At 31.9% G+C, this 18,090-nt stretch overlaps 2 protein-coding genes across 3 annotated transcripts; one reads left to right on the top strand and one right to left on the bottom strand.

Annotated features, from left to right (window-relative positions):
• Positions 1–2,616: 2,616 nt before the first annotated feature.
• On the bottom strand, positions 2,617–6,457 carry LOC105173940 (binding partner of ACD11 1). 2 transcript variants are annotated; one of them, XM_020697557.2, is made up of 9 exons: positions 6,331–6,457; positions 6,056–6,208; positions 5,865–5,968; positions 5,681–5,756; positions 4,838–4,909; positions 4,674–4,736; positions 4,077–4,414; positions 3,536–3,659; positions 2,617–2,859 (listed from the first exon to the last, which is right to left on the bottom strand). In XM_020697557.2, the coding sequence occupies exons 2-9, from the start codon at positions 6,059–6,061 to the stop codon at positions 2,839–2,841; spliced, it is 804 nt and encodes a 267-aa protein (XP_020553216.1). In that variant the 5' UTR covers positions 6,062–6,208; positions 6,331–6,457; the 3' UTR covers positions 2,617–2,838. The 2 variants fall into 2 exon arrangements, with proteins under 2 accessions (XP_020553216.1, XP_011094166.1); XM_011095864.3 differs by lacking the exon at positions 6,331–6,457 and having other exon boundaries at positions 6,056–6,299.
• A 9,595-nt stretch (positions 6,458–16,052) lies between these two features.
• On the top strand, positions 16,053–17,912 carry LOC105173939 (uncharacterized). The gene is made up of 4 exons (XM_011095863.3): positions 16,053–16,617; positions 16,775–16,993; positions 17,098–17,187; positions 17,302–17,912. Exons 1-4 carry the CDS (start codon positions 16,189–16,191, stop codon positions 17,512–17,514), a joined length of 951 nt encoding a protein of 316 aa, XP_011094165.1. The 5' UTR covers positions 16,053–16,188; the 3' UTR covers positions 17,515–17,912.
• The last annotated feature ends 178 nt before the right edge of the window (positions 17,913–18,090 follow it).

Here is an 18,090-nt window from a genome sequence, read left to right as displayed (position 1 = left end):
AATACATAAAAATTAAAATAGGTTCACTGAGATTTTGATTGTCCCACAAGTACCAATCAACCACTTCCCTTTTTTGGAGGCTCAATGGGATAGAAAGCATGTTATTGACACACTTCAGTATGATGAAAAATTTACTCTCAGAGCTCATTTTGTACTTTGCATAGGATTTTACGAAAATTTTCTAATACCGTATTTTTCAATGTATATATTTGAGCTTACAAATCTGTAGGGTTTCATTAATAGTCTGGTGTACAAATAAGATAGTACTTAGTATATAAAAACATATAAAATATAATGAATGTGTTTATAATAATAATAAAATAAATGTATAAGAATGTGATTTATCAAGTAGTTAGTTTGATGGCGTCGTAGGGAACATTGCTATATTTTGGACAAGATCCAAAACTCATTCCAAATTCAGTTGAATTTATAAAATCAAAATATAATTTTAAAATCATCGTCGACAATTTAGATATGAATTAAACAAGTTGGTGCCAATTTGGTTACCCCATTTGTGATCCTTAACCAATTTGAGGTAAAATAATAATAATAATAATAATAATAATAGAATAGTAGAGAAGCAACAATAGGTTGGAAATATCAAAAGAATTAATGTTGTGTTGGCTGTTGCTTATTCAATTTTGCTTCTCCAACTCTATTTATATGATCATTATGGTATGCATTTCTTGAGTATTTTGAACGTATTTCTGAATTATGTACTATTTTTATGATTCTACTAAAGAAGGAACATAAGCGAGGAAATACATGATGTAATCACCATTCTTAAACTCCACAACCCACAATAATCAACCATCACTTCATTCCTCGTATAATTTTTCTGTCATTTCAAAATGAAAATTGTTTTCTTCTTTTTCAAAATGTTCGAGAAAAATATTTCACTTATAAGAATGGTTTTTTTATTATTTTTAATTAGTCTGGTCTGCTTAATTTTCAACCACTATTTTTTAAAGAATTATACGAAAACTCCAATCTTATATGCCTGCTATGGAATTAAATAAATAGTACAATTTGGAAAGGGCGTCAGGCAGTGGGGTCCACCCAATCTTATTCTGCCGTCTGCTCTAAGCGAAATTATTTTTGACTGCTGACCATATTATCACATAGACTTTAGTTGTTTTACTTTTTAAGGTTGTGTGCGTGTCTCATCCAATAAAAAGATGACAAGTCAGCTGTGTGGGTTAGAAGTTGGCAGTTGACACTCAGCACTGATTTATGATCAGACGATTTATAGAAGAGGCCCATATATTTGTACAGAAAGGCCCATCTCGGAGATGGTTGATGGACATGTACAACCACTACCACCAGCATGGACATGGACTCTACTTTTTGCAGATTTATATGCACCCAAGAAAAGAAAGGGAGGGGGGTGGGGGGAAGCGTACATGGAACTGTATTTGATTTTGGTAATAGACGGAAAATTTTTAACTAAAACAAATTTTATCAAATTAAATTAATCACAAATCAAATACAATATACTTATTATGTAATTAATTTTTTTTTCAAATTATAAACCAATTACACGATAAATATATTATATTTACTATATAATTTATTCGAATTCAATCAAATCTGATTAGGATTAAAATTTTCCAACACATTAAGTTAGCATTTTGCAGAGATTAATATGAAATTGGATAAATGACGGACTCATTTTCTCTTTAACGTATTAATTCAGGTCGTCTTCAATCATATAATTGGAAGGGAGAGGATAAGAACTTTATTATTAGGTGGTGGTTGTGATCAATATCAATCGAGGACAATTCTCTTGTTACTCGCAAAAACAATGTCCTTACGGTGACTATACCATACTTGGTACTTGATTGACAGGCTTAGACTTTGGTCAAGAAACCACCAGCTATAAAGAAATTGCTTATACGTAATCTATATCAAATTCAATATAAATTCTACGAGAAAAGTTTGAACAGGAATTTTACTTGCCGAGTTGACGGACACGTTAAGGTTCATTAGATGAATCGCCACTGATCCCCCTTCCCAGCAATAAAATATTTGTAACCCCACATGCATGTAAGTTATAACGTGCAAGTCCAAAATGTATTCCCCAAGATAATTCTTCATTTCTGTACGTAAAAGTCAAGGCCAGCTCCTAGGTTTTGGCTTCATTCACAGGCAAATCAAAAAATCATATAAACAAAGATTCCGAGATAGAAGGCAGCCTCATGTGACATACTAGTTAAATACGATATCAGACAGGTCACAACTTCTGGCAGGAAAGATCAGCAAATTGACAAATGATTTAGGACCACATTCAGTTCTGAATAAGACAGAACAAAAGAAAATGTGTAGATAGTTGGGGATTGAAACTTCATCTGTGCCTTATAAGAAGTGGTTAACTAAACAATGGTTTTATTTGAAAAGAAATAAAAGCTATAACACTTTTCCTATCCGCGTCGTGACAAGTGAGGGAAGGTGCACACTACAAAGATGAATCGAGGGGGAATTGAAGAGGATGATAAAATTTGCCAGTCCTTTTAACACGTAATCATGGGTTGGACTAATGCAATGGCAATAGGATTTAATTAATGCAATGTCTACATTGATGCTGAGAAGTTATAGATATGAGGATCACACACAATGTTGAACAACAAACTTAAACAATGAAAATGAATTGCACAACGAAGTGTAGAAAGATCCATTGACTCACATCAATCTGCAGATGATGAATGGAGCAAGAGCAAGTTTGTTCTATTCTTACAAGGATGAAGCTCCAGACTGCAGGTAGGATATCTCTAAACTAAAACAATGCCAAAACAAACCATCCAAAAACAGCCAAGCATTCTACAACTCCAAATCCATGGTTCAGGCTGCAATAGGAGGATCCTGCAATACATAGAAAAGTATGATGTGAAATTATGAAAATGAATAAGACACTCAGCATAAGTAAAGGCACTTGATAACTAAATTTACAATCAGCATGCAGAAGATTTCTATCTAAGCCTAAACATCACCAGACGAAGGTTAATGTTATAGTGCAACAAAAGTAAAAGTGGTGTTTTTTGGGAAACCAAATGGAACAAAAGCAATTGGCAATAGAGGCATAGCTGAGCTCCATGAAATTAAATATAATAGCAGTACTTATATAAACTTTGAGTCATTAATGTTACGGTACATTCAGGCTCAGAGATTAAATTAGGAGGAAGGGCAAGGCAAGTTTGATGAAATTGTGTTCTCTGGGTTATAAACCATTTGCAAAAGAAAATAATGAACTTCTCCATATATATTTTGCTTTATTTTAGAAACACTTAAACAACATTCCTAAGCAAGGAAACCAGCTCAAATAGTTAAAGCATTTATAGTAAGCACTACAATTAAAGAGTTGGGGTAAATGGAAACGTAGTTATTTATCAAGTTGGACCAGAAACAGACGATATTCAGACAGTAGAACAAAGCCCAACTAAGGCTTTCACTTAATTACCCCAGCTCTCCGTTTCGCTTCTCTGATCCCTTACAAATATTGCCCCAGCAAACTTCATGAAGATCAACATAAAGAGGTTACCTTAGCCGTCAAATTGGACAGTGCCAAATTCCATTTCTCTCTAGTTTTTGTACCAGCTACCTGCCCAACTTTTGCCACTTTGTTGAAAGCACCATTCAACCAAGCTGTTCCAGCTGTCACATACCTGATATAGATCAACATTTAGACTACTCTAAATATCAACAGTGGAAAACAGGGTCTTCATCCAATTATAGGAATAACCAAACAAGCTGTTCACAAGCAGATATCATTCAACTCCTTCCTAGTTTTCACAATCAATCAGTAAACAAGAGCTTGACTGCATATAGGTCATTTCATTAGCTACTGAAACGTAAATGGTATTCCAAATTCTTCCAACCAGAACATGTCTGCTACATGTGTTGGTGCAATGGTATTCTATAAATATTGAACCGACGTAAAAACTAAAACACCTTGTCAAAGTACCATATAAAATGTTTATCATGTGTTTAGGTGGTATGAAGTGCTCTCCAGGTGTCAATCCATTCTTCCATAATTTCAGCGTAAAAACACCACAATAACACATCACATATACTGGGCGTACCTGCTAGATTTAACAGCTGATCCAGTATCATTTATTTTCCTTTCTGCAGCCATAAGAGCTGACATAGTTTTATCCGACACTTGAAATTTTTGATCCACAGATTTCACTTTCTCATTTACAACTGAAATTCCAACTGTAAGCTTTTCGGTCAGCCCAACTCTCCTGTCAAAGGAAGTCACTCTTGCAGATGCACTGGCCCTCAACTTATGCTTCTCATCAAATGCTTTAGCCTTATTCATAGCATCTTGTCCAATAGCGGAACCTTTTGCAAGCATGCTTGACACAACATCCTGGGCTTTACTGACATACACTCTCCCATTATTTGGACTCATTTTTCCCTGTTGGCGGAGAAACAATTAAATTCTAATTAAATGAACAAACAGAAAATTTGAAACTTAATAAATTTCATCTTACATTCATCAGACATGAATGTTTCGAAGAAAACATACATTTAGAAAGTTATTTTTGTGGTTGCCTCTTTGCATTGTTCATATACCACAAAGAAGCACCTATACAACTAGCCTTGACCCAATTTTTCACACAAAATAAAACTTGATATCTACTGAATTTTAGTTAATATTTAGCCTATGCTATTACCTCAGCAGCTGGGCAAGTGTTCTCCTGAGACATGCTTACAGCATTGTCAACAATTCTTACTTCCTGGACACAATAGTAAGTTAGTAACTCATCCTTACTTCTTAACATGAACATGAAAATTACATGTAATAAGAACACGACGAAAATGCATACAGCATTATTACCCGAATCTCAGGTTGTGGTACATAGTTTTCTGCTGGTGTTATGCTAACAATCTGGTCCACTATGGTTGCACCCTGCAAGACACCAACAGCGGAAATTTTCAAATCCAGAATATAATGAACCTTTACTCTGAGACATCAACTTTATCATGTTACAACAATTTCAAACAACACAGGAATGCCATCACTCAGCAGTTGCCAGGAAATCTTCAGAAGGAAAACTAGTGAACAAGATAGTCAGGGAAAAACTAGAATAAAGAACTGAAAAAAGCCATATCACATAAACAGAGATACTGGAAAACTTAACAAATTCCAGTAACTTTGTCTGAAAAATATACCGGTTTGACCAATGGTCATCTATACTTGATTCTTAATCCAGTATTACAGTTCTCCAACTATGGAACTTATTTAATTGCTGTCTATTCCACCCACAAAATAAAAGATTAACGAATGAATAGGTGTGCTAGGAATTTTGCTAGACACCAACCAAAGGAAAAATGGCACATTCTTGTAAACTGAAACTTCAAGGTGCACAATAAAATTTTATAGCATCTCTATATTTAGAGTAACATCATCAGTTACAATGCAACAATATTGATCAGGTTATAAATGTCTCTTTATGTTGGAACCACGCCAACAAAAACCTTTTAACAGTCTTAACTTGCTCTTTTTGAATATTATTTTCAGTAAAACATGTGGTGTTGTTAATTACAGCTGCTACACAGCTCGACAAAGAATCTAGGTTAACTTTTCTCTTTTATTCGGTGAAGTAACAATTTATTTATGTATTTTGATTCACTCGAGCACAATTAAATGGAAAACAAAAGCAATAGTCGAGCAAATTACTGATAGTAACAAGGCGATTTCGAGCGCCCTCGGATCTTTAAATGTAACAAACGCGGTCTTGCACTGCCCTGGCTCTCTGGAACCACCAACAAATACACACAAATTCAAAAATTTATCAAACTTATTGATAATACTTTGTTTAACTTATATCCAAAAACAGAAGAGTAGAAAACAACAAGCTCACCTGCGGATCTCAATGTGTTCAATTTCACCGGAAAAAGAAAAGAACTCATGGACTTCTCTCTCCGTCGCCAGATCTGATACTCGCTTCACTTCAACTGTTCTCGTCTGCTCAAAATCATCAAAAGAAAGTTTACGTATACTTTGAACTCAATAACCTGAGAAGTAAAATTCAAAGGTAAAAATCAAACTCACCTGCATTGTCACTTAAAACTTTCTCCTGGCAGTTCTCGTAGATTCTCCCTCAATTGTTCAACAAAAGTGCGTCGACTGATTCATATACGGCGTATATACACGGTAGCTGTGTCGTATTAGTGCCGTAAATTTGTGAGTTATCCGCTGAAGACTCTGATGAGAGAGAGGAAGAATGTGAGAGAGGCAGAAGAATGTTGAAGTTCAATTCGGAAGACTTATATCTTTAAACCTTTATTTTCGGCCTTATCAACTGATTGATCATTATTTTTACTCACCTGGAGAAAGGAGAAAGAGGGAAAATTGATTCCAACTGATGTTTCTGTTTACAGTCGGGTCGAAATGTTCATTTTTGCCCTCTGGCATTAGGCTGCGTTTGGATGATGTGTCGCGGACAAAAAGCAATTCTAAGAGTTGAATAGTTTCCTTTTGGTTATGAATTACTAGACAGCGTGGCACGCTGTATCCGTATACCTAATTTTATTACTATTTTAATTTTATTCAAATTTATAATTAATTTATTTTTATATATTAAAGTTTATCATTGTCTTACAACTCCACGTGCATAAGCTATTAATGACTTTTTAATGCTTAATTGTCAATAAATTAAAAATTAAAACTTTGTACAATATATATTTGGAATAATTACACTTTCACCCTCTGAGATTTTATGTACTTACACGTAGGTCTTTGTGATTTGAAAAATTACATCTAGCACCCCTGAGGTTTGCTTCCGCCAAACAAATAAGTCCTTCCGTTAGTCAAAATTCAATAAATTTGTTAATATTAACAGAAAAATTGAATGAAATTTGATAATTACCTCCGATTGATTTATTACTAATTTATTGTAACTCAAACTATTTTTTTCAAACTAAACTACCGTAATAACGATGAAGATATACCTCCATACATATATTAATGTGTGAAGACGAATGAGGGTCATTTGATCATAAAAAGATTTATTTAACCTACAATAAATCAGTAATAAGTTAATATAAGGTAAATAAATAAATTTTTTTCAATTTTTATATTAATATCAACAAATTCGGTGAATTTTAACTAATAGAATGACTTGTTTATTAAGCGATAGCAAAACTCAGGGGTGCTAGATGTAATTTTCCAAACTACAGTGGGTCTACATATAATTACACCAAACTTCATGGGAGGAGAGTGTAATTATCCCTATATATTATAGTAGCGATGATTATATTACATGCAAAATAAATATTAATATGTTATTTTTAATTTAATTAATAATAAAATAAAACAAAAATGAGTAAATCTAATTTGTGAGTGCAGTAATTGCATGGAACTAATTTCTGTTAAGTGACGTGATTGAATAGTTAATTCAATATGAGTTGAAAAATTAAATAAGTTCTATTAATAGAATGATATTTTTTGTATTTAAAAAATTTGATGTAAATAGTACGAGAATTACCCTTTTGTTTCTATAAGACCCCTTTACTTTATAATAGTATAGGCGATTATTTGGGTATTTCCTATAAGCAATGTGAAACAACGAAGACTTAATTTTGTTGAGTCCTCATTTACTTTTCATTATTAAATTAGATAAGTTGTTTAATACATCGCATAAGATGTTTATTTGCATTATAGGGCTTAATTTTTATTTCACTATTCCCCTCGAATAATTCAATTTATCTGAACAGGTGGGTTGAGTTATTCAATCTAAACAGTCTAAATAAATATAATATAATTAATACATATTTGTTTATCATATTATTCAAATAACTCGTATCACAAAATAAACTGGAGTTGAGTTGTTTGGCATCAGTTTAGCAAAGCTGATTCAATTTCAAAAAAATATACTTATTTTTCTCTTTATTTATGGACAGGGTATTTTTCAAATCGTGTTAGTTAATTATTGTGATACGACCTTACTTGCCTGGTAAGACTACAATCCTTACAACCAAAATGATTATGAGTTCGAGTTTTAAATTTATTAAATGTTATAATAAATTGGATATTATAAAAAAAAAAAAAAGAAAGAAAAAATCCCAGCTAATAAAAAATATTATTAAATGCTCATAAATAGACGAACGTAATATATTTATTACATTGGGACCCTTGAAATAATATAAAGTCTAATCCTTTTTCTTTTAGTTATTCTTAATTTTTTAAAATTTAAATGCATCAACATTTTATATTTTAAAATAAAATTATTGTATTTATAAATAATCATCTCAAATTAATGAAGTGAGCCTGACAATTTTTCAAATGAATATATTTCAAACGTGTTAATTTTTCGACAATCCCGTGAAGGTTTATATTGAATTAGATAGGATGTTGATTTTGATTAATCGAGTTAAATTGAATCAAAAGTTCAGTTAATCAAAATTTTAATTCACGAAAATGGCGTACTGAATACCGAATCGAAGTAAATTTAATTTTATTGAATTAATAGAAAATTAAAACATATATATAATATTAATTTATTAGCTATAAATTATTTGTTAATTAATAATTATAATAAATTAAATTATGTATAAACCATGAATTTATTATCTTTATTATAGATACAGATATTAAGATATTTTATATTTATATATTATTTTTTATTATATTTATAATATAATGCATATAGTTTTTAAAATTCAATATTCGATTGTGTTAGATTAACAGCACAAAAATCAAAATATAATCGAATGTAGAAACTAAAGACGAAATAATTAAATTCAATTTAATTAATTTTCAGTCGATTAATAAAAAATCGCACACTACTAAATTAGACGAATACATATAACGGTAGACATAGAAGAAATTATTTCTTTTTATAGCATTTATTAAATAGAAAGAAAATGAAGTGTTATAGTTGGCATGAGAGGATTTTATGCATAGCACAAAGCATTATGCTAATTATAGTTAAGTTAGAATCAAAGATAAAATTACTATGTAATTTGATTTATCTGAGAAGATGGTGTTATAATTGGACAATATGTGGTGGCAAAGCAAGAAAGGGAAAAGCGCAATTGTTCAGTGGCGACAAACAACTTACAACTCTTTGTTGAGTGGCGGACACAGAAGGGCAACAAAGTTAGAAAGAGAAAACAGGTCGTCGGATTACCAAGATAGCGACAAACATCACTCCGCCATAATGCGACTTCAATATGTGCAACCGCCGGCTTATTTGATAGTTTTCATGACGGTTTTTTTATTTTATTCTTAGAATTAATTATATTTATGCCCTTTTAAAAATGTCAAATTATATATTTTTTTAAAATATTTTACACTTTTAAAAAAAATACTGTTTATATCGGATCATTTTTCATTATGATTTAGACGAAAAATAATGACGTTGGCAAAAGAATTATTTTAAATTTTTATTTTGCTCCTCGTTTAACATTCATATGTAATAATTTTGTCAATATATATTATATTTTTTACTTAAGTATAAAAATATGGATGTGAAAATTAATTGATGGACGAAATTAAAATTTTAATTAATTTTTTTTGTTGACGGCAATATTCTCCTTTCAATATCTAACGGGAGGGGATCATATGTAAATGAAGAATTTTTGAAGGAAATATAAATATAATTCAAAAATTCTTTTAGATGAGACTGTAATTTTGTATTTTCAAATAAGATTTAAATAGGCAAAAATGCAAGCAACCCCCTTGTGATATCGCAAATGAGCAAATTACCCCCTTGTGAAAAAATAAATAGCGATTTACCTCCCTATATTTTTTAAAATACAACAATTTACCCTCCTATGATTTTTAAAATGAAGCAATCTACCTCCCTATATAAGGAGGTAAATTGCTTCAATTTTAAAAAATATAGAGAGATAAATTGCTATATTTTTTTAATAGGGGAATAATGTGCTCAATTTTAATATCATAGGGGGATAAATTGCTATTCACCCGATTTAAATATAATTAACCCTTATTGTTAAAAATAGTGGTTGTAAGTTGGCCGTATCAAATTAATGCTTTGAATGAGATCATATTTAAAAATATTAATTTGACAAACTGATGAAAACGTGAAAGATGCATAGTAAAATACAGTGCCATTTTACTGGTCTTTGCTCAGCAGTGATAGAATTATATTTTTCAGCTAATCTTATTTGATTTAGTGTTACACTTGGACAGTAATAAACATGATTAGATTGTAATAGTTATATACATTTAAGCTAATTATTATTATTATTTTTTGTTTTCGAAGATCCTCCCTCTAATTCACCCGGGGTTCAGGTCTGAGATCGTAATGACTCCGAGCTTAGTCCAATCTGAATAAGCGTTCGGACCCGAGAGATTTCTGACTAAAACTCTTTAATACTTAAGTTAGTTAGAGTTTGAGACCATAAAAAAAAATTGAAAAATATTCTCTCAATAAATTATGTGTGTTGGCCCCCCAAATTGCCGTGGAATATTTATACGGCAAAATCTTCATATTTATATGAATCCACATGTAGTAATTTTCACCTTTTAAGTGTTGAATGGTCGAGATTATGAATCCACGTCACCCATTCAGATCGAACAAGTGTAATCCAATCCAAGTAAAAATGAGCGGATCATAATGTTGTTTAGGCATTTAAAATCCTATAAAAGGACGTATTTATTTTAACATCTTATTTTATTAGAACCCCATCAACCAGGATTATTTTACTTTGTGCAAGAGAGGGAGATGTATTATTCTAAATTCAGAATAATAATTTGCGTATATTATATTTTGCTATTAAATTACACCCATATTTACACTTGACCTTATTTTTTGTTAATTTATCATCACAACTTTATGAAATTTGCAAGTTACCATATATGATCATTTTTCGATGCAAACTTTTTGTAGAAAAAGTATCACATGCAGTGTACATGTGATACTTAAAAGACTGAATTGTCTTTAGATATCAAATGTGCAATGCACGTAATATTTTTTCGATAGAAAATTTGATTGAAGAACGATTACATATGATAACTTGCAAACTTTTTAAATTTAATATAATAAATTAACACAAATAAAAAAAATTATATAACAACGAATGTAGTTCAATTAACAAAATATAATATATAATTTATGAGACAAAAAAAAGTATTTAGATGATGATCTTGAAGGGAGGGGTTGGAATTGGATATGCCAAAAATAGGGGATCACGTTGACAGGCCTTAGCACGCCACCCAAACCTTTTCTATGGTCAATGTTTGATTGATTGAATATGTCGAGAGCGTGAGAGCGACATTAGTTGGAGCAAGGGGACCCATTTTGCCCCATGTTCCACGCCTCTCTCCCCATTTCCCGACTTTTCATTCACTCTTAAATTACTTTATTTTATTTATTGTTAATTTTATTTTCTTTCTTAACATTTCAAAATAAAACAAAAATTATTCACTGATATTTACCCAGTTGTCTTGCAAAGTTGGCATGCGGTCTATTGACCAGGTAACTTTGAGTTATGATATAAAAGTAAACTTGCCTTGAGTTGCAATCCTAATTTTATAATCAATATATTAATTATTAATATTAAAGAGTATGATTATTTAATTATTATCGTTATGATAAATTAATAGTTAGTATTTATATAATTGTTAGATGTAAATGCGTGATGGGATCTCAAATTCGTTAATTGAATTAAACTTCAATGGCATATCTCACTCTTCCATTTTTTCCCCTCTATTTTTATAACATTTTGTTGGATAATTATAAATTATTAGTAATTAATTATTATTTTTTATGGAATAATAATTGTTGATAATTAATTGTAGATTGCCATAGTGATTTATATTCATAATATAATAATATAATTGATTCACAAAATTAAAAAAAAAAAGACAAAGGGTACATACTTAGGCCTTGTTACTTAGTTTCATTGGATTGGATATCTACACTATGTTTGTTTTCATTTTCAAGTTATCTTCGGGACGAGTCAAAACATATCCAATGTTTGCCATCATTCAGAAACACCTTATCTAGGTGTTTTAAACTGTTTTAGCATAAATATATACATATATATATATATATATACACATACATATACATAAAAATATATAAAAAAGACATGATTTGACAGTGATTTGACAATGAATAGTAATTTTTGTCTCCCAAAACACAACATTAAACATACAATACTTATTTTAAATTATCTTTAAAAACAAATCCAAACATACATATTATCTCTAACACACACTTATTTATCTTTATTTTTCTCTCTCTATCTCCACAAAATACAACAAAACACTCAGAAAACAAATCCAAACATTATGCTACTATTTTTCAGACTAATGTCCGGTTTCCAAAAAATTGGCAGCTCAGAAAAAAACTTTACAGTTCGGTATTAACCTATATTTTGACCAAATTTAAAATTCCATCCATCTAGGCGGGATTCTTATCTTACTCCCAAGACTTGCTTTGTTGATTTCCACTTCCCCATTTCCCCCCGCAACTTTTGTCCACCAAATGATCTCTTCTCAAATTGTAGTGCTTATCATTTGGCACTTTCTTCTGCTTCCTGCAGGTACAAGTGATGGCGACATTGCTTTAGGAAGCTTTGGAAGACAATTTGGTAAGCAATACTTTCGAACAAATTGTGCTCTCATGATCTGTTGGATGTTGTGGTGGTCTCAAAATTTAAAAATACTGAACAAGGAGTTTTTGTTCCCAAAACAAATTGTGGATTTTGCTAGAAGTTATCTCAACACATTTGTGGTGCAGAACTATGGTCAATTTCCCCCCGCCTAGCTCATCATTAATTTTGGCAGACTCCACATGAAGATTGTACCAAATTAATTTTGATGGTGCACTCCTTGAAGGGGGAGAATTTTTGGGTCTTGGAGTGGTGGCACAATACTCACTTGGGGTTTGTTTGCCATGGCGCTCGCTCCATCTTGATTGAAGAGGTCCCACACTATTGACAGAGACACTAGCAACAAGAGAGGCAACTCTTTTAGCTTGCCAAAAATCCTTGTCAAGATCTCCCGTGCTTCTCAAGACCTTTCTGTTTTTGGTCCTTTGATCTTTGACATTGTGCCGTTTGTAGCTTATCTGGAATCTATTTTTTTCTCTTTTGTCTTTCAATCGGATAATTCAGCTACACATCAATTGGTCTAATTTGGTCTTAATCTTGAAGGGGACTCTTCTAATATACCTTTTGGAATGGATTCTCTGTTGACCACAATTTTCTCAATTAATATATACACAATTTAACTTTAAAAAAATGTCTATTATGTTGTTATTTCCTCCATATTTGCATTCGTACGAGGCAGTGTATTCATTGCTCTGACACCCCTTTTACATTTTCTTTGTAATCTTGAGTTTGAGATTAATTACTATAATTATCTAAGATAAAGTAAAAATGCAGACCCATTAATTATATACTGACTAGCAAACGAGACCTTGGGTTTTGGGTTTCACAAAATTATAATTTCATTTTTTTAGTAGCGTTAGTATATTATTTTTTAGGAAATATTTGTGTATATTTTGCATTTGAATAGAATGTGCAGTTATAATTACAACTATAACACCAAGATATGTAGTTATAAGTTTACAAAAAGTAAGATGTATTTTGACCTAATTTCAGATGAGGTGTCAATGTAATTTACTCTAAAATAAACTCATCTAAAAATTTAGATATACACCAAAATATTATATGGAATATGAAAACAGGTTAATTGATCTGGTTTCATAAAATATTAAAATCTTTTTTATATTTCGATTCACTATTTATTTAATTGTCTTGATTTAATAAAAATGAGAATTAAATTAGAACCATAATTCTTGGTGAGCAAAACATTAAATAGTGCAAATATAAACAATATATATAAAGCATGTACACGAAAAAACAAAATATAATATGTAAAAAAATTTATACTTCTGTATTAGGTGTGATAGGGGGAAAATTCAAAACCCAATATATCACGATAAATTGAAACTTTTTATTCGACTTTGATATATACCGAATTCTTAATTTCGACTTTAGCCCTACAATTTAGTTATCTTGAACGCACAAAGGTGATGCATTCTGCGATTTCACGTGTTATTTTTGGACAATTTTACTTAGCTCTTTTATAGTACAAGTCAATTTTACCTAACACACGTTGGAGAAAGTCTCAAAATGACACAATCTGGTGAATAAGATGTCTAATTGTGTGTACGAGGCCACTTTACCACAGTTTTCGCTTTCATGTGCAAAACTTTTTCCCATGTAAGTCACTTGTGTTGCAAATTGCAATCCTTTCGCCTCATAAGCAGGGAGATCTAAAAAGGTGCACGTTTTCTTTTTAACCTATCTGATCCTAACTTTTTTTTTTAAATTGCATTTATTTAATCAATACATTAATATATTAAAAATAATAAATAATAAATTATAATAATTCTCGATCCAACCAATACATGATGGTAACTGTAATCATATTACAAATACTCACATAAAGTGAGATAAATACCTACAAGTAGTCAGTAGAACTTGAATACATAAAGGGGCTGAAGTGTGTTCTTAGATGTGGATATGTAATATTATTTGGATTTGTGGAGCAAATTATGTATCATCTTGAAATGTGGTATCAATACTATGAAGATTTGATGTCAACAAGATGTGGAAGCTATACAGCTGTAGAACCTCATTGTGACAGAGAACTTTTTGATCACATTGTGCTTTCGATTTTTTCAAACCTATTTTCAAATCAAATTGCCATTGGCGGTTTTACAAAATAATTTTTTAAATTGTTACTTTTAAAATCAAAATCAAAGATGCGGTTTGTGCGGTTTGGCAGTTTTTATACTTATAACAAAAATAAGATGTTAAGACTAACAAAAAATCAAGAAATGAAATAAGTTTTTGTATGTAGCAAGCAAAAAAATCTAACATCATGCACCATAGACCACCAATACTCTCCACAACTTTAAGTAGATTAAAATATAAGATTATATATATTAATCCAATAAGGAAACACTTAATCAAACAAAGGCTGATTGTCGATTTTAGAGAAAACAAAGATAATGAAAAACTGATACAATCATCAAATGGGTTTAAACAATTAAACATATATATATATATATACATATATAATATTTGTATAAAATTCAAATATAAATTTTACAAAAATGGACTTGTAATGTGGATCTTTGATAACATATGAATTTTGGGATTATATAATTCAAATATGAAACTCTTCTAAAAAATTAATTATTTTTAGTGAATTATTATACACATATATATAATTTAAAAAATTATTTGTATATTTAGCGGCGGGGTGTGGTTTTTGGCAGTTATTTTTAAATTATAAATTAAAATCAAACTAATAGTGCGGTGTGATTTTACTCTAATTTTAGAATTGCGATTCGATTTAATTTGGATGATTCTAAAATTTTTTTATGACCCCTACTTTTGAACATGAATCATTTTGATTTATTGTATATGTATAATGACTTGTATGGTGTGTGTATGTAATGACTTATTGTGAGCTGAAGGCCCTTTTTTTAAAGGTATGAGCAGATTTAGGTAGTTTGAAATAATTTCTATTAGGCTTGAATACCATAGTTTTTAATGTGTATCAACTCACTGACACGTTGCACTTGAACATGCTTTGACCTAATTAAATCAATCCAAAATAAAAGAATAACTTTTATCTTTTGTTTTGAATTAATCTATCAGAGTGCATAAGACCCAAATTTGATATGAACGCTTATGCGAAATTGTTTAGAACAGATATAAAGTCCAATTTTAAACTTTTAATTGGTATTTTATACTAAAATTTTGACATCAATCACAGAAGATTTAAACCACCTATCAGATTGTAATTGCATATACAGAAGGAAACCCAACGGGAAAAGGGCAGACGGCAGAAGGCAAAAGCCTGTTGAGCGAAAAAGGCAGAATTTTATTCTAAAAAGTTGGCAAAGGGACTCAATGTCTAGTAGGAAAGGCATGAGGGTAGCGCAAAGCGACAAACTCATCCGGCCACTTTGTACAAATGTACAAACACGTTACACATCATTTCTCTACTTCCCCCAGATAAAACTTTCAGCTTTTTCCTCAACTTTTTTCACAACATCCATCCATAATCACTTCATATATGGTGTATGTGTATCAATACCCCGTCAGAAAATCACTTTTCCTTGTCCTCCAAGTCACTGCTTTTCTTCACTTTTTCTGCTTCTCAACCTCTCCCCCTGCAATGTTCTTGAAATGGCTCCAAATGCAAACGCAGTTTCACTTTCACGAACTGAGAGCTTTGAGAGTGTTTGCAGAGAAATTCATGATTCTTTGGGGGAGGAGAAAAGGCTTGTTCAAGTTCTGGTTGGTTTGAGCCAGGCTGAGTGCCGAAAAGTTAGAGAAACATACATGGAACTTTATGGGGAGGACTTAGTTCAAAAGTTTGATCCAGGGCTCCAATTCTTGCTCTGTTTGATGCTTGATCCATTTGAGCGTGATGCAGTTTTTGCAAGAGAGTCTCTTCATGGAAACAATAGTGTCAATTACAAGGCCTTAGTCGAAATATTTACGTGCCGAAAATCGAGCCATGTTCTTCTCATACTACAAGCCTATCATGCAAAATATAGGAGCCAGTTAGACCTTGACATTGCCAGCATTGAGCCTCCCCATCCTTACCAAAAGGTTAGATTAGAACTACTGTATATATCAGTCCTTCAATTCTTTTTAATATGTTGTTGTTTGGGTATTTGCTGTTTCGGGTTCAAAGATGAACGTGCAAAAGCGTAAATGTAATGTAAGCTCAGACTCCAAGTGAATTCTGTTGGGTTGGTTTTAGCAGATGTTGATGGCATTGTCTGCATCACACAAGGCACACCACGCTGATGTTAGTCAACACATTGCAAAATGTGATGCAAGAAGGCTGTTCCAAACAGGGGAGGGGAGGCCGGGAGCTATTGATGAGGCTGTTGTTCTTGAGATCTTTAGTAAAAGGAGCATTGGACAGCTCAAGCTAACATTTTTCAGCTACAAGCATATTTATGGGCACAGCTACACCAGTGTAAGCCGCTGTTCATGTCGTGATCGACATGTTTAATTCCAATTTGTTCGATGTTTTGATGACATGTTTAGTTTCCAATTTGTCGTGCTGTGTTCACTTTTCAGTTTCTGAAAAATGAGGACTCGGGAGAATTTGAAGATGCAGTGAGAGTTGTTGTGAAATGCATATGCAGCCCACCAAGATATTATGCTGAGGTACATTTTGTGCATCTCTTCTCCCATTTTGCAAGAACCTGAGGAATAATTGCTGGAAATAACAAACACACCGGTAGCCTTATCTCCATCTTATGTGGCATGTTCTGTTACTAGGCGCTGTATGGATGCTTGAAGGGGACGACGAACGACAAGGCTGCCTTGGTGCGTGTTATGGTGAGCCGGACAGAGGTTGACATGGATGAGATCCGCTGCAACTTCAAAAAGAAATACGGCGTGGAATTGAAGAATGTCATATGTGAGACTACTCCGGAAGGGAACCACAGAGACTTTCTTGTTGCATTGGCTACCAAGACCTCAACTTGCTAGTGAAAAATCCGGCCCAAAATCTTTATATCTAGATATCGGGCTTGCAAATGTATTCTGCCGAGGAAGAGACAATGAGAAGTTGTAGGAGGTTAGGAGCAGAGGATCTCTTCCTGGCCCTTGTTGTTTATTCTTAATCTCATGTTTATATGTCAGTGAACATCAAATGCCCAAGCTTGATGGTTTTCTTGACTAGAAGATCCAATACTTCCCTGTTTAGATTGAGGGGCAATTTGAAGCACATGGAGTTAACTGAAGCTCTAATGATGAAGAAAACTCGAAACTGAGGTAGTATAATATCGATTGTATATTGATAAAGATGTTACATACATAGAACGTACATGTAAAATGAAATACGAGATGCAACAGTTGTTTCCTTCAAAGCTGAGAGTTTCGATTGAGCTTGTACTATATTTATCGGGAATGCCCTAATCTTTTCTGTAATGCCAGTTTTTAGTTGTGCTCCCAAGCGTAACAAATTGCAATATTTTTCATTTGTGAAAACATCAATTGATATAGATCAAGTCTATGTCGGTGGCAAAATTTACATTGTACTGACGTGATATGATTCACACTGTT

Source organism: Sesamum indicum, linkage group LG11, assembly GCF_026168435.1.
Source record: "Sesamum indicum cultivar Baizhima isolate 11 linkage group LG11, ASM2616843v1, whole genome shotgun sequence".
NCBI classification, from domain to species: Eukaryota; Viridiplantae; Streptophyta; class Magnoliopsida; order Lamiales; family Pedaliaceae; genus Sesamum; species Sesamum indicum.
This window is presented reverse-complemented; position numbering and strand designations above follow the sequence as displayed.

Bases quoted from the DNA above. Each gene is read 5' to 3' on its own strand.
- LOC105173940 (XM_020697557.2), bottom strand. The intron at 4,415-4,673 runs GTAATAGCATAG...CTCCGCCAACAG, and splicing joins ACACTTGCCCAGCTGCTGAG to GGAAAAATGAGTCCAAATAA. The intron at 3,660-4,076 runs GTACGCCCAGTA...GATCTATATCAG, and splicing joins TCAGCTGTTAAATCTAGCAG to GTATGTGACAGCTGGAACAG.
- LOC105173939 (XM_011095863.3), top strand. From the start codon at position 16,189: ATGGCTCCAAATGCAAACGCAGTTTCACTTTCACGAACTGAGAGCTTT. The intron at 16,994-17,097 runs GTAAGCCGCTGT...TTCACTTTTCAG, and splicing joins ATGGGCACAGCTACACCAGT to TTTCTGAAAAATGAGGACTC. The intron at 17,188-17,301 runs GTACATTTTGTG...TTCTGTTACTAG, and splicing joins CACCAAGATATTATGCTGAG to GCGCTGTATGGATGCTTGAA.